We start from the raw sequence: 18,089 nt of genomic DNA, 5'->3' as shown, positions 1-18,089 counted from the left end.
ACAAACACCTGTAGGCAGGAAAATAAACCCGGAAAATAAAAGGCAAAAACATAAACCTAAGCTATTACAAAAACCTTTTGCAAACCTATACACATTTTCTAAAATTTTAACTGGCTGGAAATAAATGAACAGATAAAAATTAAAGACATCGCGAATGAAAATATAGTTGATGGCTAAAGAATAAAGAATTAACTTAAGAAAATCAATAAAGAAATAAATGAATGAAACTTGGATGCTAGAATCAGGTGTGGTCGAATCTCAAAGGTTCACCACGGAACTACAGGCTCGGAAGCGTTGGATTAATCCATGCATGTATGCACAAGCTATGAATGTTTGCAAAACAATCTAATGCTCACGATGGTAGTACCTCGCAAAAACAAGAAAATGGTTAATCACGAATATATGTATAATGATGCATGAATAAATGACACAAAATGAACAAATAATGACTAAAAATAATACAAAAAATCTAAAATATAAACCATATACTAAAAAAATAATAGAGAAAAAATTACTAATGGGCTAAAAAAAACATGGGGGTGCAAAACCAAAATGGGTGCAAAGATATAGCTAAGCCCAAAGTTCTAAGACTCTATTTTTATTTCATGATAATGAGACACTCCCGGGGCCAAAGAGGGCGAGGGGTGGTTGCTGAATTGACATCAGAATGAGATGGATCTTATGGCTGTGCAAATATGGGACTGCATAGTTGAAAGAAAGCTTATAAGGATTGATTGGTACTGTAGCAACTTGCCCTAAAAATTAATGTTTTAGAGTCGCCACCTATTCTGAAGGGCGAATAGGAAACCCTACGCAGTTGAGAGATTCGGGGTAAGTTATTATAATCAGGTCGAGGGAAGGTGTTAGGCACCCTCAACCCTTTCCTATTGGCTTTGAATCTAAGGGTCAAGTTTTATGGCTAAATCTTGAGGTTTAATAGCTAAGGAAGTGAATAGGGGAAAATTGAGATTTTAGGGAAGGGGACTCGCCTTGGTTATCCAAGTGCCTACGTATCTCCTTAGGGAGAATCAGAGTCAACGTAGTTCGGGCACAAGATTGTACGCCTTAGAATTTAAATGAGTGTGTTAACGGTATTTTGAATTACCGTTTCGCAGTTTTGAAAAGGTATTTTGAACTCTGGCAGCTAGCTCCCTCCATCTTTGTGCGTATTCTTTAAAGGATTCGTCAACCTTCTGAGTTAAACCCTGAAGTTGAATTCTGGTAGGAACCATATCACTGTTATGTTTGTAATGCTTGACAAAGGCTTTGGCTAGATCTTTCCAAGCTCGGATGTTGGTCCTTTCAAGTTGGGTGTACCATTCAAGAGATGCCCCACTAAGACTATCCTGAAATAAGTGCATTAGAAGTTTATCATTTTCTGCATAAGGAGCCATCTTGTTGCAAAATGCCTTGATGTGTGTTATTGGGCAAGTGGTACCCTTGTACTTCTCAAAGTTGGGTGCTTTGAACTTAGGAGGAATCTTGATATCAGGCACCAGGCATAAACTAGCAGCATCTAAACCAAGGCAATCACGATCCTCGATAGCTTTCAATCTCTTATCCAAAAGACGGAGCTTACCCTCATCTTCATCCATTGGAAACTTAAAGTTATCATATGAAGAAACAGAAAGATTTTCACGGTGCGGAGCCTCGTTGACGGGAACTCGCATAGTGTTTCTAACATTCTGATTTAAAGGGACCTCTTGGGTAGGATTGACGACTTTATGATGAACGCCACTTGGATCAACAGTAACATCCGGCCTCTGAACAGGTTGCCTTAACTCTTCTTGTCCACGGGTAACGGTTTGGATGGTTTCCAAAAATTGACCCATAGTAGTCCCTATCTGAGCCATAATCTCTGCCATGTCTGTCTAAATTTGCTCCATGATTAACCTCGAATGTCGGGAAATCAATTTTGCAGTCTCTGATTCCAGATACAAGTTAAGATGCAAATAAGCTCCTGGTATAAATGCATGTCATGTATGAATGATAAACTCCTATGATGCGATGGTGTATGAATATATTTTATTTTATATTTTTTCATGCAATGCAATGTGGCATAGAGCGGGGGTTACTATAAGGATACCCCACACATTTTAAGGGATAAACCCAAGGAAACCCCTCAAGGGTTGGGATAATGATAGATGGATGGAAACCCAAACCCTACAAGTTAGAGGGTGCACGAGAACAAGCATGGAGTGACTGTTCAGGACAGTCACTAGATCTTATAGCCATCGAGAGGCCAATCGAACGCATGCTAACGAGGTTGTCCTTCGTATGAGGGATGTGATTGTTTTTAGAGATAGAATCTTTACAGGCTAGGGGACACACAGATGTAAGCACGGGGTGACTGTTCATGACAGTCACTAACTCTCATGACCATCGAGAGGCCAATCAACGTGCACAAGTGGAGGTGTCCTTCGTGGGAAGGAAGTGGTTTTAGGAATAGGGTCCCTGCAGGCCAGGGAACGTGTAGGAATACCTGCAAAAATTAAAACGCGAGACATTCGCAGTATACAAATTGTAATCACATAATAAGCACATAAACACATAAGCCCTAGGTTCATAGGTTCGACGTAGCGGCTTAGGGTGCCTACCCTTCCCATTGGTATGTTCTAGAAAGTCTCATGGGGTCGTTCGTAGCCGCCGAGACTTTTTGTCTCTTTGGATTTTAGAACAACTCATTTTATCCATGAGGTTCGAATTTTAGGGGTAGGTTCCCAGAGAGATCAGCCAAATACCAAGTCCAGCCCTCAACAAGGTCGAGCCTCATATCAGACCTTTCCGGATATTGAACCCACTCTTAGTGGAATTATAATAAGACTCGTAGGCGATGTAATTCCCCTCTGGTCATTATTATAATTCCCACGCTTAGGTTTAACGCAATTTATATATCCCACAAATGCGATGGAATAGATATTTCAAATAAACAATTAAATAACGATTTATTCAGAAATAAGCGAAATAGAAATGTAAGAGATATTTCAATAAACAGTTAAATAACAATTTATTCAAAAATATGCGAATAAAAAATAGAAATGTAAAAGAAAAACCTAACCTAAACCCCAAAACCCTAAAAAACCTTTAATCCTAAACCAAAACCATTACCCTAAAATATTAGTCAAAAAATCCTAAACCTTGCCAAACCTATAGGAGCATAATAATTTACAGTTTTGTTATCACTAATCCCCAGCAGAGTCGCCAGCTGTAGCAACCTGCCCTAAAAATTAATGTTTTAGAGTCGCCACCTATTCTGAAGGGCGAATAGGAAACACTACGCAGTTGAGAGATTCGGGGTAAGTTATTATAATCAGGTCGAGGGAAGGTGTTAGGCACCCTCAACCCTTTCCTATTGGCTTTGAATCTAAGGGTCAAGTTTTATGGCTAAATCTTGAGGTTTAATAGCTAAGGAAGTGAATAGGGGAAAATTGAGATTTTAGGGAAGGGGACTCGCCTTGGTTATCCAAGTACCTACGTATCTCCTTAGGGAGAATCAGAGTCAACGTAGTTCGGGCACAAGATTGTACGCCTTAGAATTTAAATGAGTGTGTTAACGGTATTTTGAATTACCGTTTCGCAGTTTTGAAAAGGTATTTTGAATTACCTTCGTAGTTTCGCAGTATCGAAGAGATGAAAATCTCTAGTTTGTGGTTGGATGTTTTTTAAGTGTTTGGGCGTACAACCCTGATTTGATTTGGCACCGTTAGATGTGGTGACCAATGGATTTGGTCAGTATAGCTAACGGATTAAGGATATCGCTGGTTACTCAGATCGATAGATTGATCATCGCGGGCAGCAAATTGAAAGTGTTTTAGATTGTGTATTTTTATCTCTCGTCTAAAGCAACTAATAGTTTTAGTCGGGTCGAGGAGAGATTTAATTTAGAATTAACAAATTAATTAAAATGTCACTTCTTGTCTAATGCGACCAATGGGTTTAGTTGGTTCGAGGAGAAGATTAAACTAGAACTTAACTGAATTATCATTAACAAATAAATAAATTGATCCGAATTATTTCTCGCCTAATGCGACCAATAGGTATGGTCGGGTCGAGGAGAAAATTGATTATCGGAAAAAAACAAATAGACAATTATTAAATTTATCAAATAGTATTAATTAGTTTTTTTTTATTAAAATTTTATTAGGCGCAGGGGGGGCATGTTATGCTAAGGGCCAGTAATTTAGGGGTGTGTTAATAGCAAAGGCCGAGCCCATTATGTTTTCTTAGCGCAGGGGGGTGCATTTTATTAAGTGTTAGTGATTTGGGGTGTGTCAATAGCATTGGACTAGGCCCAACTAAGTTTTAGATTCGTTGAGATCTGTGTGACACAGGTATACGGGCTATGGTGGATCAGCAATGTTTTTGGTTGTTTGATCCAGACCTGATTAGCTTCAGATCAAGATTGAAACAAATCTAACGCTCTGCATGCGTTTTTGGTTGAGGGTGCATCGTAAGGGAAGCGCGCAGGATCCACGCCCCAATGCGAACCATGTGGCCATCATGAGGCCACGTGGCGGCAATCCTACGGTCCATCGAAGATGATTTTGCCCCACTATCAGAAATGAATCCCATTCCCTTTCTTTCTTTCCTCTCTCGCCGCCCCTTCTTCTCTCTTGTTCTCTCCGAACCCTTCATCCCCTTCTTCTTGCCTAAACACACATCAAAAGAAAGAAAAGAAAACCCCCCAACCACCTCCGGCCGCCGTCGGCCGTCTTCCCCACCCCAAACGCCCAGAAACTCAAATATACATAAAAACCCTAACCCCTTATCGATCTGTAAACCCGCAAATTTCCAGATAACAACAACCTTCAAAACGCATAGAGCATACAAGACAAGATCATGAAGTTCTAAGCTGAGTCCGATTGGCGTTTACCTCTGTTCTTGAATTCGGGTTTGTGTGTGTTCCGATTTGCTCCTAATCTTCTCCTCTGTGTGTGTGTTTCGCAGGTGACGAAGGTGGTGGCGCAGTGGCAAGGATTGAAGGCTTTCGAGTTTCAACAATGTTCTCCGGTCCCTCGTCTTCGTCTTTAGATTAGGGTTCTCCCGTCCAGAAAAATCCCCCCTACATCTAATTTCTTTTCCAATTTATAGTTAGGTTTAGATTTCGTTTTAGGCAAGATTGGATTGTTAGAATTAGTTTCAATCTTTGATCTTGATTCCGGATTCCCTTCAATGTAATCTTGTTTTTTCAACTAATAAAGATTTGATTTTACTTATTTGTTAAGATTAGATTGTGTTATGATTCTGTTAATGTTTTGACTTGATTCCGTTTTGCTGAGATATCTCGCTTCTGGGCCCGGGTTTGAGTTGGTTGAAGCTAGGGTTGTGCACGTTGCAGCGGCGCGAGAGGATGGGGAAGATGAACAGTGGCCGGGTCGGATTGGGTGACCCGATCCACTTACCTGAACCGCTTGGCCCACAGAACCGTCACACATCCGGCCCAATAAAGCCTATCTCCGACCCAATTGCTTAATCCACTAGCAACAAAAACCTGATTAAGTCTATTTTAATTAACTAAATTCATTTTAACAATTCAAATGACTAATGAAACCCTTAATTAATTAGTAACAGAAAAAGTTAATAACAACTCTATTGGCATAAACAATAACAATCCGAAACATGACACTAATAAACCCAAAGAATATTATAAAATCCTAATAAAAAATCTGTTTAATTAAAAAGAGTTTCATAAGGGATCAGGTCTAACAATTGATATATTAAACCCCACAGCCCTTAATTTTAACACCCTTAATAAATTAAAACGAGAATTGTATCGGGTAAATTTTGGGGTATGACAGGTACTACCTATATTAACAAGATGCATCTTTTTTTTCGGTAGCCTAAACAATAATAACTCCATAGTTAATTGTGTTTGACTTGGAGTGGTATTACGATGGGTGACTTTATAGAAAGTTTCCCGAAAAGCTTGCGAGGTTAGTCAGTAGTCCTGAAATCAGTCTTGGGCCTTACAAATAACATTGTGGCTTAAGGACTAACACAAAGGATATACACAAATATGTGTATAAATAATGGAAATTCCAATGTGCGTGATAAATAAGTTCTTGTACCCGAAAGTATAGGAATAGTTCATGTGCCTGAAACAGGAGGAACAATAGATGTCTTCATCATTAGTAACAGGTTTGACTCATTACAAAATGAGATCCCATCGGGTGAAAAGATGGAGCATCTAAAAAAACTTATCAATAATAAAAAATACACATTCAAAATGAGCAAAAAGTATAAATCAGAATAATCAACCTCCCCTTCTAAAACTGAAAGAAATGAATCCTTGGAATCATTAGGAATAACACACACACGCGCACATTATGAATATCACAAGACTGAGTTGTGCCAATTTTTTATAATAGTCCCCTGAGATGACTTCTGTGTTGATTGTGAGTTGACCTGTTAAAGTAGGAGATGATAGGCAGTGAAATTTCTTATTTGTTACCTGTAACATCACCCGAGAATATGTAATGATTCAGATTAGGGGTGAGATAACCCACATTTTGTAAGTTATTATAAGCCTTAATACTTGGATGTTGTTATTTGACTTATCATTCAACAATAAAATTAATTGCATTTTATTGTTTTTAGAGTAGATTGTAAAGAGCACAACAGGTGCTCTCTTTTGTAGTTTTTAGGTGTTTGTTGCTTTTAAAGTTTTAGTCTTGATGATGTCGAGCACAATAGCCTGGGACAACAATTGGTAGTCAAAAGACAGCAGAAGTTTGGAAGCAGCTGAGAGAAAAGGAGAAACAACAATTGCATTCCTAGAGCACACGTGGTAGCAATCTATGTTAAAAGGAGGTTGATTTGAAAGGATAAGAACAAAGGCGCTAGAAGACAAAATGCAGTACATAGTACAACCACTAAGTGTTCCATGCCAAAAAAAAAGGACAACGCCGCATGCTCTTTTGGACATCACTCTATCGCGCTACGCCTTGTCTCCCATTACTTCCTGTACTTGATTCCAATGTTGTTCGAATGAGAAGAAAAATAAGGAAACTTTACTGATTTTGTTTTGGTCCTGATTTGATTTGTTTTCGAGCCTATGATCCAAGATAAGTTGCAAAACCCTAGTTAAAGCAACAATAAAAGCAACTCTTGAAGAAGGAAAAAGAGTTCAACATGTTTTTTTAGAATAATACTCAAAAGATAGTGAACACCAATAGAGATTATATTCCTCATCCCCTCAAGTGCATACTGTTGATACCTGGTGTGACAGAAGCAGACTCTTGACGACTAATCCTTTCAAGAGAAGAAGTTGCTTTTATGTTGTTATTTCTCTTTTTACTATGTTCATGAGAATGAATATCTTAATATCCAGTATCACTGTATGTACTAAGCTTATTATGAGCTAAAAAATTTTATGTTGAGCAATGAGAAGTTGATATAATGTAGTATTTTATGTTATTTGGTGTGTTGTTAGTGCTTTATTTTATCATGTGGTAAAGAGTTAAAAATCTATTTCTTTGAATGTTCACCTTTTAAAAAGATGCAAGCTTGTTGTTCAGAGAGATCCAACAACAAGTGGATATCGTGGTAAAAACAACTAAAATAGGAGAATAGAGATATTCATTAGACTAGTTACCTTAGAGATAACGAACTACAATTATAGGGGATATTTAGAATAAAAAAGATATGTATTAAGGTTACAAGTGAGGCTTAGATATTTGAGCCCTTTGCCTTAGTACATATGTTTATGATGATGAAGAGATACACTCTTAGATCATTTTCTGACCCTTGCTGGCACGACACAACACATCATATTCACCCAAAGGACAAGTTATATCAATGGATCTATGTTGAACACGCTCTCCATTAGTAGACTCACCTATTATCTTAATATTGTTTAATCTTTTTGCTAACAACTTGACTTGTGATAATCTTCAATTACTTTAATTTGCTCATGCTTATTTACAAAATATAGTATTTTACATAATCAATCTAAGTTACTTTCCACTTCTAGTGAGTTCGACAACCTTAATATTTTATCACTTGCTACTGAAAACATACATGTATAATTACATGTGACATCATACTTTTAAGCATGTCACATGTCTCAATCTTTCCTGGTTGCGAGACATTTTTCCTACAATCAAACAAGCACATAGTGACGTTGTTGTACCCCAAAATTTCCCACCATCTTCAAATATTCAAAATTATTTCAAAATTGGATTTTTATAAAAATCTTGGGGTCATTTACATTGACATCTTGAATTTTATAAATATTCGATTTAAAGTCTATTTTAAACTATAATAGTTTACTCTTAAACTATTTATATTTTAATAAATAGCAAAATATTTGCCTATGCTTCATAGACCTTCAATTGACTTTTTATATCAAATAAGTAACATAGTTCAGTTGGTAAGGATTTGAGAGTAAGACTTGCAAGTATAAGGTCATCGGTTCGAATCTCACTTTTTCAACTTTTGACATTTTTTCCCTTTTATTTTGTTTCTAACTTTATTTTTATTTTTTCATTTAAAAAAAATCACAAAATCATATTTTTTATTATTTTAATTTCAACTTTCGTATTTTAATTAATACATTTTAAAAAATATTGTTTTTCATTAAAATCATTATTTTATGCAAAAAATAGTCAAAAATCATTAAAAAATAAATCAAATCTTTTCAAATCAAATCTTGTACTCATTCACTAAATCATCCAGATTCATAATCTTGCTCACCAAGACTTAAATCAAATCTCAATCAATTTTCAATCTTCAAAAGCATGCCAAAAATATATTAATTTCATTTAACTCTTGACCTTATTCTCATCTATAAATAGGACTTTATTTTCACAGTTTTGAGAACGAACAATCTCCCACTTTTCTAACTTTCTCACGTACAAAAATTCCAAACTAACAATTTTAAACCCTTATTCACAAAACCAACAATCACCTCCAAAACCTCTCCTAATTCTCCTTCCACACGTATAGTGTTCTTGATAGGATTTTTCTTATTTTTTTGAATTTTGTTTGATTGAATTTCAGGGTTGCAATTCCGATTGCAGTACAGTGATAAATTTTCCAGCCTATCAGCTGAGTTCTAAAACTACTGTTTCAATTTACTCCGAATTTTTTCCAAAAGTTCGGAAAAAATCGTGGAACATTTCAGGTGAGGATCAAAATATTTTGATCATATCTTATTGTTTGTATCAATGCATAGAATATTCGCGGATCATTAGTTTTGAGAATTAGTGCAGGTATGGTGAATTGCCATGGCTAGGGTTTGTTCTTCGTGATTCTTGGGCAACCGTGGTTTATCCCTTAACCTCAAGGGGGTGGGTTCAAGTCCTGACCCATGCAATTTTTTTTGGCCATTTATTTTTTACTCCATTAACCCTTTTTTTTCTAAAACTAACCACTAATGCTTTTTTTAAGCCACTAACCTTTTTTTTTTCTTATTACTTTTTCCTTTTTTATTTTTAGTATTACTTTTCCCTTTTTACTATTACTTATTCTATTATTACTATTATTATTGGTGTCATTTATTTTTAGGAACAAGAATACCTGCATGTCCCAATGGAGAATTCCTTTGGCCAAAAGGGAATGTGTTACAATCCCATCTCCCACCCTTTTTACACTTGTTTTTCACTCCATTTAATTACTAACACTGATATTCTTTTTATCACTAAATCTCTAATATTTATGGCCAAAACCTTTTTTTAAGCCAAATTAGGGTTATTCTTAATTTTTGGCCATAATCTAATTTTCCAAATCATTTAAAGATTTAGGTTTATGATAAACAATAAGTCATATTTTCATTAATTTAACCTAATAATAAAGTTAACTAGCCCTAAAATTTTTTTTCCAAACCCTAATTCCTTTTTTTTTTTATTTTTTCTGCCTATTATTCATTTTTGTAAAATTGTATATGTTAATTAAAGCCTTGTAATAGTTTAGATTTTACTTTCCCGCATTTTTTTCTAATTATTGTATCTGCTCCTGGGTTGTAATAGTTAATTAGGACTTTACTTTTCCCCGTTTTATTATCGGTACCCCCGCTCCCGAAGCCTTATAATAGTCTAGGACCTATATTTCATTTTGCCTATTAACGTATATAATTGTTAGTAATTAGGGTGTGCATGGAAAGACTAACAAATTTGACATAGCTAACCTAATTTCAAAAGATAAATAAACTAAAAACAACACACTTCTCACACATACACCTCTATGATAATCTCTCTTGTTGCCTTACGATTACAATAGTCATGTCTCTCGAACATAGGGATACCTTAGCAAATGATGCTCAAAAATAAATCAGCATTTCCCCTTCGATACAAAAAGATCATAGTCCCTCAATGACCCTTCGAGTTGTCTTCAGAAAAATGATCTTGTCTCCCGATGACCCTACAAAATGATGATAGTCCCTTCTAGAATGCTAAGATATCCTTACAAAGGTTGCCTTCTGTTTCGCTGTCGCGCGCGGATCACAAACGAGTTATTTTGCTATCCATACTATTCGTAAAAGCAAAAGTTTGGCTATCCATACTGTTCGTAAAAGCAAAAGTTTGGAAGAAGAATCGTGAATAGTGTTTCATGAACAGTACTTTCGGCTGCCTAACCTAGGTGAAAATACACAAACCCGTTTCAAAACTTAACCGGGTCAAATGTACGATCCAGGCCCAATACAACTAACCCAAACAAAATATAAAAATAATGCAGCGGCTTCAACGAATTTTCTGGCCCTGCTACATTCCAATTCAGCTCTCGGCTTCTGAACAAAAGTCGTAGATCTTTTTCTTAGCTTTCCAACGACTGGTAGCACGCTTCAATCCGATACTCCAAGCTCCAGTTATGAATTTATTCGTGCAGGCTGCTAATGCGGAAAAATTAATACGAAAAACAAATAAGTGCAAAAATAAAATAAATTATAAAAACATATTAAAACATAAAAATAATTAAAACAAATCTAAGAAATGCTTGAGTACAAACATGGAAGAACGTGCATCGAAATTTACTGATCATCTTCGATGACTATTTGACGACCCTACCCCTGTCCCTTCACATCCAATAGATAGGATATCCTACCGACTAATGGCATGGAAGAGAATAGGAAAGACCAATACTTAGTGGGTAGATACTCCTAATTGCTTGCTCACACCAAAAAATTCTTTTCACACCTCACGCTTTAAAAACAAAAAATTTCAAAACGCTTTATCAACACTATTGAGGATTGATACAAGAGTTATCATAAAGCAAACTACCTTACTATTGGCATTTCAAACAAATATTTTCAGAAAAATACTTTGAATACATTCTTGAGGACTGATACAAGAATTATTACAAAGTCTGCCTTACTATTGGCACTCCAAGTATTTTTCAAAAGCACCGTCACAAAAATCAAACAAAGTGAGCTAAGCAATTAAGAGTCCATGGATAACTATGAATACAAAGGATGCTAACACCTCCCCTTTGTATAACCTACCCCCGAACTAAAAATCTTTTAAAAGGTCTTTCCTTTTATTTTATACCTTTTCTAAATTGGATAAAATAAAAGTCGGAGGCGACTCTTGCTAACCGCAACATGTTTTGCGAAAAACAAAAGAAAAAGTCAGTTCTCCCACTATATTACAGATGTCATAGAAAAATATATAAACAAGCCAAACCCAAAATCATATAATAGGCTATTCTAGATTCCAATACTTAGACAAAGGGTCTGAATTTTGAAATTTGGACTGCATTGAAACAAAAAGACGAACCCGAGAACAGAGCATGCACAAATCCTAAGCTCTAGTGTTAAAAAAAAGAAAAGTAAGTTAATTCATGACAATCACAAATGACGCATTTATTGCATATAATCCTAAAGTATCATAGCTATAAATTATTTAGGCAATGCATGCATGTGAAATACAAAAAGAAAAAGGAATGAGCAACTTACCAACACAATGTAGTAAAACTTTAGATACATGCAATGTAATGGATTAGAGACATGATAAAATTCCATGCAAGGGATACAATCTCAAAGAATGCTTGAAAAATGATGTGACAAGCTTAGTAAACGCAAATGAGGAAAAGCTCGAGGTTTCTCTATTTTTTCTATTTTGCATAAATGAAAATGGAAAGGGAAAGGGAAAGACACGAGTTTACTTAAACAAAAGCATCTGTATTCTAATCTCCATAAAAAATATAGACTTTTAAATCTGTCATAGTTTTAAATTGTGTGATTCTGAGGTTGGTTATGAGTGTGATGTGTTAGGCGCATCCGAAGTCCATTCTCCGTAAATCTATATTCCAAAATCCAGAACTTTTTTCTTACTTTTTTTACATTAAGTCCAAGATTTTCGAAATCAAATTTGAGAGTTATTTTTGTAATTTTGTCATGGTATGTGAGTAACTAATGAAATATATAGAACAATCTCCAAATAAAGATTCAGTGGCATAGTCTCCTAAAGTCCATTTTAACAACTTTAAAGGTGTATTATAACAATTTAAGGAAAAAAAAGAGATCGAATTGAAAAAAATAATATAGTTTTTCTTCTTAATTTCTCATTTTAACTTTAGAATATATAGTAATTTCAAATTTTTTGAGTGTGATATGTTAGACGCATCTGGAATTTAATCTCTATAATTTATTCATAGTTTGAAGTTTTTAATATATAATTTTTGTGTGCTCTAAAGATAATTGTTGTGTATTAAGTGAATTTCAATATTAAAATTGTAAATCCGTATAAATACCTGTTTAGGGTTTAAAGTAATTAAATATAATTAATAAGAACGAGTAAGTTATATCAGAATGTGTTAATGAACAAGAACTAGTAGCCATCAGTTTTGTTCTCTCTCATCCTTCTATCATCTTTGTATTATTTTCTTAATTGAATGATTTGATTTTTGGTGGTTTTTGATAGTATGTTTATTAATCTTCTTCCGAAGTTTTCAACATGAGTTAAACGGTTTATTTCCAGGTTTAGAAGCATAACAACTTTTAGAACAATTATTAGACATTTATGAACCAGATATTAGTTCAGTTCATGATTTAACCAGTTGAATCGGTCGGTCTAATTCGGTTTTCATTATTATGCAAGGGAATTGAAAAAAATTCTTAATTTCTCATTTTAATTTCTATAAAAAAGCCGAAAATAAAAAAAAAAATAGAGAAAAGTGTCTTTTCACTAATGACTATTTTAGGCTCTGTATGGTAAAATTAGCTTGTAGCTGATAGCTGGTGACTGGTAGCTAGTAGCTGGTGACTGATAGTTGGTAGCTGGTGACTGATAGCTGATAAGTTAATTTGAGTGTTTGGTAAATTAGCTCTTACACTAGTTGATAAATACAAAATGACACAAAAGGACATTCTTATTAAGAAATTTGTGATTTATTTATCTTATATTATTATATCATTATATTAATTTATATTTGAGAAAAATAAATATATTAACACAAACTTATAGAGCAATTTTAATATATGTAAAAAATTTAAGAAACATCAAAATATTTTAAATTTGTATATAAATTATATATATAAATTTAACGAAATACATGAAATTTAAATTCACTTAAATTAATCAAAATTAATGATAAAAATAAGTTTATTATTTAATATTATACCATAAAAATATAACAAAAATTTTAATTTTCATCGTCTCGGTTAATCTCATTGATTCTTCTTCGATTACGATTCACTAACTTGAGAATCACCAACACTATTTCAAAATTTATTGTATACTTTAGATGTTATTAAAAACATTAATGATTAAGAAAACAATAAACATTGAATTATAATATATATCGAAGGGTAAAAATATATTTTTGTTAAAATAATAAGGGTATAAGTGGAAGAAAAAGTCAAAAACTAAAAGTTACAATCTCAAAAGCTACTTCAAATAGTTTTTTAAAAAAAAAAAAAGCTAGTAAAAAAGCTAAAAGCTAAAAGTTAAAAACAGTTAGTTACCAAACAGAGCTTTGTTATTTATATAAGCTGAAAAGCTAAAAGCTAAAAGCTCTTTTTATGGTCTTACCAAACAGACTCTTAGTATGTAGAATTGTGTCTTATTTTAGAATCGTTATTGATTCACACTTCTCCAACCCTTGCCCTAGTTTCTTCAAACTTATTCTAGGTTTGAATTGCCTTCTTCAACCCTTGCGTCCCCGGGTAAGTTTAATCCTCTATTAGTTGTTAGATCCAATCTTAGTTTTTTATAACAAAATTAGTATGTTCTTTGATTGTTTCCTACAAATTTTTTCCGTCTAGGTTTTATAAAACCCCTATTTCTATGAATTAAGTAACTAATGTGATTATTGGATTCTTATACTGTTCCAATTATCTAGGATGGACAGTGCTATATGGATGCATTGCAAGTGTTTGATGAAATGTTGATTTGGTTCACAATTAAGTAACATTATTTGATTGTATGTTTGATTGTCCCATGATTACTATGCAGCTAGTGATTGGAGACACATTTGATTTGTTAAAGTGCGACGAGTCTTTGATTCTCCGGTTTTCAACATTAAGGTGTGTAATTCTCGCCATTAAACTATTAAAACTATTAGTACCATGCAATTTTGGTTTTGCTGGTATATATAGAGGCTGTTTTAGGGTTGGGGTGTTCTGCCTTTTTTGCTGGTGTGTGTGTGTATATATATATATATATATATATATATATATATATATATATATATATATATATATATATATATATATATATATATATATATATATATATATATATAAATTCTTTTTTTCCATTTTACCAAATGGATCACTAATCCTAACCAAAATTTGTTGGTTAATCCTCAACATTTATGTATATTTAACTTTTTTAAGAACATAATAACGACATAACTCTATTTTAAAAAAAATTGATTTACTAAATAAATAACAATTTTAATAATTCTATATTATGATTATAATTTAAAAATATTCAGGGCAAGAAAAGAGACATTTTGAAAGAGAATCTTAAGCATCTTAAGACAAGGCTGAAATCTTGGAACATGGAAATTTTGGGGATATAAGACTTGGGATTTGAGGAAGCAGTTTTGGACCTTAAAGCTTTGGATGACTCAATGGCAAATGACTCTGAAACTTTCACCTCTGATGTATCTAAAAAGATATTTGGTGTCTAATATCATTGTGGATCGGTGGGGCGTGGTGGGACAGTTAATTGACCAAAGAGACATTTTAGATCACTGTATTGTGTGACTTGAGAAGGATAAGGAAGACTGGGGGCTGAAACCATTCAAATTTAACAATGAATGGTTTCAAAATAAGGAGTTCCTTCCTTTCGTTGAAAGGGAATGGAAAGAAATAGAACTGAGTGGTAGGGGAGATTATGTGATGAAGGAGAAATTAAGAATCTTGAAGGATAGACTTAGGTGGTGGAATCTCTATGTTTTTGGAAAAATAGACATGTCGATGGAGGAAGGGGTCAAAGAGCTGAACGAACTTGATGAACTGGGATCAGGGGAGGAGAAGATTCAGGAGGAAAATAAGAATGCTTGTAAGAAGTTTTGGCTCAATCTCAAAATCAGGGAGAACATGATAATTCAAAGGGCTCGAGTCAAGTGGTTGAATGATGGTGATGAAAACAACAAATTTTTTCACGCGGCGATGAAGAAGAATTTGAGAGGTAATCATATAGGTCCTTTTTTTTCTTCAGGTGGTTTATTGAGCTTGGCTAAAGAGGTCAAGTACGAAGTTTTTGATCATTTTGCGAGCAAATTTAAGGAGGAGGATGAGAATAGGCCAATTTTAGAGGGAGTTCAGTTCAGTAAGTTGGAAGAGGAAGATAGGTGTTTTCTTGAGGAAGAAATCAAGGATGCGATTTGGAATTGTGATGGATCAAAGAGCCCAGGGCTGGACGAATGCTCTCTTTTATTTTACAAGAGATGTTGGCCTTTCATTAGGAAAGATTTGGTTGATTGTTTCAAGGATTTTCACGATGGAGTTGTTCTTTTTAAAGCAATAACGTCGTCTTTCTTGGCTTTGATTCCAAAATCCAAGAATCCTTTGGGATTGGATGAATATAGACCTATATGCTTGGTTGGGAGTATATACAAAATTCTTTCAAAGATGTTAGCGGACAAAATTAAAAAAGTTATAGGAAAAGTCATCTCGCCTAGCTAAAGCGCCTTTGTTTCCGGGAGGCAGCTTTTAGACGGAGAGGTTATAGCTAACGAGATTGTGGACTATGTAACTAAGGTTAAGAAGAGTTGTCTTCTATTCAAGGTCGACTTTGAGAAAGCGTACGACAAAGTGAGTTGGTCTTTTCTTCGCTATGCTTTCCTCAATGGGGTTCGAGGAGATTTGGTTGAAGTGGATTGAGGTAATGGTTTTTTCAAGTCATATGTCGGTTATGGTGAACGGTTCTCCAACTAAAGAATTTTTGGTGGAAAAGGGATTGAGGCAAGGAGACCCGTTTTCTCCTTTCCTTTTTATGGTCGTAGCGGAAGGGTTGAAAAGAATTATTAACAAAGCGGTGGAGAACGGGAGTTATGCGGGTTTCTCTATTAATAGGAGATGTTTTATAGATGTTCTTCAATTCGCGGACGACACGCTCATGGTGGGGGATGGTAGTTGGAAACACCTTTGGGCAATCAAAGCGGTTTTAAGAGGTTTCGAATTAATTTCGGGGCTAGGCATAAACTTCAATATGAGTAAACTCATTGGCCTAAACATTGATTCGTGCTTTTTGGAAGTGGCTACGACATTTTTGGCTTGTAGGAGAGAAGATAAGATCTTTAAATTTCTTGGTGTATACATTGGGTGCAATTCTAGAAGGATCATTTTGTGGGAGACATTAATGTCAAATATTAAGAAACGGTTGGCGAGTTGGAAGGGCCGTTTACTTAGTTTCGGAGGAAGGCTTACCCTATTGAAGCCGGTTCTTGGTAGTTTGGCAATATTCACTCTTTCATTCTACAAAGCTCTGAAGAAGGTGGTAGAGGAGATCACCAAGGTCCAAAGCAATTTTTTATGGGGCGGGGGGGGGGGGGGGGGAGACAAAAGATGTATTCATTGGGCGAGTTGGGAAACTGTTTGTTCGCCGATAGAAATAGGCGGGTTGGGATTAAGGAGGATATAAGATTTTAATGTAGCTCTTCTTTGCAAGTGGAAGTGGAGGATATTAGAAGAAGAGGGGTCTTTATGGCATGAGGTGTTGAAGGCGAGATACGGATCAGCATCATACATCAAAGGGAAGGAATTCACTTCGGTTTGGTGGACTGACATTCTAGCTTTGGATAATCAAGTGGCCAAGGACTTTTTCAACCATCAGTGCCGGTTCTTTGTTGGAAACAGTTTTAATATTCCTTTTTGGCATTCGTTTTGGAAGGAAGAGGGAATTTTAAAACTTTTGTATCCTGTATTGTTTTCTGTTTTGAGTTGCAGGATGTATCCATTGCTTCGTTGGGGGGATTGCGTAATGGCGTTTGGTTGTGGGAAATTTTGGAGTTTCGACCGAACACCTGAGTGTCGGTTCTGTAATTGCAGAAATGGCGCTGATGCAACATCATATCAGCTCAGCGTTGCCAGTCTGCCAAGGTTCAGACAAAGTAGAGTGGATACAAAGTTTAGATGGCAGATTTACGGTAGCGGACTGTTTCAGAAGGATAAATAGCTTTCGCGTGAGAAGTGGCCCTAAGGATCAATTTGACACGACAATGGAGTTGGTTGGGAGAATAGATGCTCCTCTTAAGGTGAAGGCGTTTGGATGGAGGTGTTTCATAAACATATTACAGACTAAAGATCATCTCACACGCAAAGGTATTCTTCCTAGTTCCAATTCTTCATGCGTTTTCTGTTCTGCTGTCGGCAAAACGGCGCTGCACTCTGAAGGATAGAAAAACACTTAGAAAGGGGGGGTTTGAATAAGTGTAGCTTTAAAAACTTGACAGATAAAAATAAATTGCACAGTTATTTTTATCCTGGTTCGTTGTTAACTAAACTACTCCAGTCCACCCCCGCAGAGATGATTTACCTCAACTGAGGATTTAATCCACTAATCGCACGGATTACAATGGTTTTCCACTTAGTCCGCAACTAAGTCTTCCAGAGTCTTCTGATCACACACTGATCACTCCAGGAACAACTGCTTAGATACCCTCTAAGACTTTTCTAGAGTCTACTGATCAACACGATCACT

General features: G+C 35.1%; 1 protein-coding gene across 1 annotated transcript; it reads left to right on the top strand.

Moving 5' to 3' along the window:
• The first annotated feature begins 16,235 nt into the window (after nt 1–16,235).
• On the top strand, nt 16,236–17,564 carry LOC131618929 (uncharacterized). The gene is made up of 3 exons (XM_058890078.1): nt 16,236–16,904; nt 17,058–17,227; nt 17,336–17,564. Exons 1-3 carry the CDS (start codon nt 16,236–16,238, stop codon nt 17,562–17,564), a joined length of 1,068 nt encoding a protein of 355 aa, XP_058746061.1.
• Nucleotides 17,565–18,089: the final 525 nt, after the last annotated feature.

Source organism: Vicia villosa, linkage group LG7 (genome assembly GCF_029867415.1).
Source record: "Vicia villosa cultivar HV-30 ecotype Madison, WI linkage group LG7, Vvil1.0, whole genome shotgun sequence".
Lineage (NCBI taxonomy): Eukaryota > Viridiplantae > Streptophyta > Magnoliopsida > Fabales > Fabaceae > Vicia > Vicia villosa.
This window is presented reverse-complemented; position numbering and strand designations above follow the sequence as displayed.